Source organism: Austrofundulus limnaeus, unplaced genomic scaffold (assembly GCF_001266775.1).
Source record: "Austrofundulus limnaeus strain Quisiro unplaced genomic scaffold, Austrofundulus_limnaeus-1.0 Scaffold677, whole genome shotgun sequence".
Lineage (NCBI taxonomy): Eukaryota > Metazoa > Chordata > Actinopteri > Cyprinodontiformes > Rivulidae > Austrofundulus > Austrofundulus limnaeus.
Window position 1 is genome coordinate 169,613 of NW_013953079.1, and position 3,913 is coordinate 173,525.

The 3,913-nt window shown below is 39.9% G+C and overlaps 1 protein-coding gene across 2 annotated transcripts in view; it reads right to left on the bottom strand.

Annotated features, from left to right (window-relative positions):
- The window catches only part of LOC106531803 (rho GTPase-activating protein 18), a 26,704-nt gene that overhangs the window by 9,314 nt on the left and 13,477 nt on the right, over positions 1-3,913 (bottom strand). Inside the window, exons 2-5 of one of the 2 annotated variants that reach the window (XM_014027724.1) lie at positions 2,723-2,951; positions 1,397-1,526; positions 661-773; positions 361-513 (exon numbers count right to left, since the gene is read on the bottom strand). In XM_014027724.1, the coding sequence (XP_013883178.1) occupies positions 361-513; positions 661-773; positions 1,397-1,526; positions 2,723-2,951 (625 nt within the window). The remainder of the gene's footprint in view (positions 1-360; positions 514-660; positions 774-1,396; positions 1,527-2,722; positions 2,952-3,913) is intronic. The other variant, XM_014027725.1, reaches the window with a different exon arrangement.

Sequence of the window (3,913 nt, forward strand, 5' to 3'; positions counted from 1 at the left end):
GATGGATGGATGGATGGATGGAGACTAAAGTATCGAACCGAACCGAATTGTGAATTTTCTGCATCGTTGCGCCCCTAATAATTTTAGATGAGAACTTTCAATCTCCAGCTTCAATAACAAATCTCGTAACACTTTTAGTCACCCTATTTCACAACCTGGCTTTTGTGCTGTAATGAATTTAAAGTTTATCAGAATGTAAGCTTGTTTAAGTTTTATTCACATTTTTCTATGAAATGGGAGAGAGGATTGTGTAGAGGCCGACAGAAAGCAGCAGATCTCCTCATTTCTTCATTTGTTACGTTTTGTCACGACCTTCACCTCCTCACGACCTTCACCTCCTCACGACCTTCACCTCCTCACCTTTCCCAGAGGTCTAAATATGTCCCGGACATCAGGAAGGTGTTGGCGGTTGCGTCGCCGTAGCAATGTCTGATGCAGCGAAGTCACCCGGCGTTCCACCGCTGCGGCCTGCGTCCTGGTGAGGGTGGACAGGAACACAGCACTGTCTTCTTCCTGTCAATCAATCAAACAGGGTCAGACATGAGGTCAAACCACGACTGATGTATTCCGTCCCCCCCCCCCCCCCCACTAATCTACTGTTTAACACATGGCCATCAGTGTATGCCTGTCAGTGTTGCAAAGGAGGTAAATGATTGACACCTGGTCGTGATCATCAGCTTCCAACGAATCATCAAAGAGCCGTGTTAGCCCCGCCTCTGCAAGCCACGCCTCCTCCTGCTCGCCTTCTGAATGAAACAAACACTGGAACATAACTGTCGAGGTAAAAAGTGGCTTTTGAAATGACAAAATCACTACTACTTTATAAAATGGAACGAAGATCAAATATRATAAAACAACATCAGAACTGAAGTTTATTTGACATTTCAAGTGTCTATGGTGATGTAATTAGGAAGGTTTAATCAGTTGAAGGTTATTCTTTACATGATAAGATAGACATGACCGACATTCTAAATGTGCAATGCAAAGATAGTAGTGTGCACARGTCTGAGCTTGTGCTGATTCCTCTGCTTCAACACACACGGCATTAAAATATTTCCCTAAAATCAAATACAGCTGCAATAAAACGCAAAACTGAAGAGTTTGGGTGTGAAAGCTCTGATTTAGCAACTTAGTGACACTGAAAAAGATGTGAAAATGTTGACAAGCTGTGAGTTTAGCTGCTTTCTTTTCTTTCTTTTTTTTTACAAAACAATTTTCTGATACTCAGTTCATATCTGAAAACATACAAACACAAAAAAATTACCTCACAATCAAATCCGAATAATCTAAATAAATAATAAATCCAAATAATCCGCATAATCCAAATCTGAATACTTTACTACAGAAAATTAAATTTATGTCCTTTCTAATTCTTCCTATAGTTAGTGTCTCCCACCTTCAGGAGCTTTTTGCTGCTCCTCCTCTTGAACTTCTCCTTCTGCCCTCCCTGCTCCTCCTCCTCCTGAGCTGGTGATATTCTCGACCTCCTTCCAGTAGTCGTCCATCTCCTGCTCGTTCAGCGAATCCTGCAAAAAAAGTTCAAGCACACAAAAACTTTGCGGTCTTTTCCTTTGCAGTTTCAAGTTGCCGTTCTTGTTTCTGCAATTTGTCTTCCTTGAAATTTTTTAACCAGCCCCCAAAAAAACCAAAAAAAAACGACAAAACTTCAGGATGTGATGCAACAAGTAGATGAAAAATAAAACAAGAACAGCCTGTCAGAACAAGCCTCTGGGAGCAGCTAGCTGAGCAGTTTTGATTAGATAAAATTCCCAAACCTTTTTTTTAAATTCTCTATAAGAAAAATACAATTCTTTACATCAATTTTTTTAATTTTTTAACTGAATTTCAAGAGTAAAATCATTTTGTTTTGACTCACTTCATTTGTTTTTAATGATTTCCTCTACACAAGTTATCTATTTATGATTGCAGTTCATAAACCTTTATCTATATTACTACATCAGTCATATATTACATCATATTTTTGTTATTCTACTTTGTGAAGAAATGCTGAGACCCTGACAAGCTATTGCTAACTCAGCCCCTCCAAAACACAGAACAGCTCCGCTGGGGGCGGGGCTTAATGACGCAATGCGTCAACTGTGATGTCAGCACAATGTTTCGCTTTTCCCCAACATTAGAGTCACATCCATGTAAACAAGATTTTATGTTGTTTCTCTTATTTCCATTTAAACGATGGATTAAAAAGAAGCATTTAAACAACAAGATGGGTTTTTTTCCTCACAAATTTTCAGCTGTTTGATGGCCTCAGTAAACAGAAGGAAAAGGAATATAAATTGTTGGGATTATCAAACTCAGGACTATACTACATCTACATAAACACTACTTTTTTTTTATTTGTGTTTCATATTTTTCTATTTCATCCATGTTTTCGATGGTTTGGTCAAATGCACCATTAAATAGTTTGATAATGTATTTGTGGCAGCTTTTAAATTTATAATAATACTTTATTATTAAAAAAATACAGTCACCTACCACACTAACAATAGCCTATATTGTGTGCTAAATTTCAATAAATAGATGAAATAAGGGGATAGCGTGAGTACGGCAGTCATTTCAACGCTCTCTGTCTTTGACATTGTCGTTGCAATTGGCCCCTTTATTATTGTCCCCCGGGGACCCCCTTCAGCTTGGGTTGCTAGACAAAAGAGAAAAAGAAATAAACACCAACAACACAACTTTTCATCATTCTTTGGGGGCCTACCTGAGAAAAGCTGCGCTGACATTTGAGCGGGTGTCTGGTTCTGGTGTTGGGGCTGTGCCTGGGACTGGAGAACGGCTGGGACCTGGAGCTGCCCGCAGAACTAGAGCCGAGGCCCACCGATGCATTGGTGCTGCTGGACTTTGCGCTGTTTGTAGTCAAGGAAGGTTCAGATTTGTCTTCTTGTTGGATATATGGGTTCTGCTGAAGAGTGTACTGGCCTGTTTTACGGCTGTAGACACAAAATAAAAATCTTAAAATCTGACAACACTTTTATGACAAAACGTGCAGTTTTAAGCAACCCATTACTGTTTCACTGGTATCTGTGTACTTTGCACTGTGTTTATCAGTGACATTATATATCTTATACGTCCACCCATCATAAAATTCTTCCTGGATAATAAATGTAGTATTGTCTGAACGCTGTTTACCCCGGAGTACAGTTTCCTTTGCCTTTCATGGCAGGACAAAGTGAGATAGCCTCTGACATGAATTTGTGAGTGTGACTCACAGACACGTCGGTTAAAGGTTCTAACTAAAGAAAAGCCAGCGGCGTGTCGAATTCCCAACCTGCCAGCTAATGAGGGCAACATCTGCAGGGACTTTCTGCATATAAACACATTTTCCACTCGTTGCCGTAAAGTGTTGATGCTCAGCTGAAACAGAGAAGTGCTAATAATAGCTAAGACTGACTATTTGCTGAGTGACACAAAGTGCGAGCAGCTGAAATTTAAAACCAATGAATGGATGAGCTGCAGACAAATTAAAACATTCAATTTTTGCTGCCTCTTGGCCAGGACTCCCTTGAAAAAGAGGTTTTTAATCTCAATGGGACTTTCCTGGTTAAATAAAGGAAATAAATTGTCTTTTACCTCCTGTTTGGTGTACTTTTACGATAGCTTAAGCAGGAAGAAYGTTTTCATGAGCGGAAATTTTGTTTTTTTCTGGACCAATTGCGTCATTAAATAAGGTTAATTTTTGCCATCAGTGCTTGCCAGATCTGGGGCCTCATGCATAAAGGATTGCGCAGCTTTCACACTAAAAGTTGACATACGGACAAATTTAGAAAAGTGCGCCGCACCAAAATATTCAGATGTATAAAACCGTGCGCATGCATGTTCCTGCGCACCTTTCCTTTACACATCCCAATGAATGTGGAACTTAGCGCACGTGAGACTCCTCCCCTGACACGCC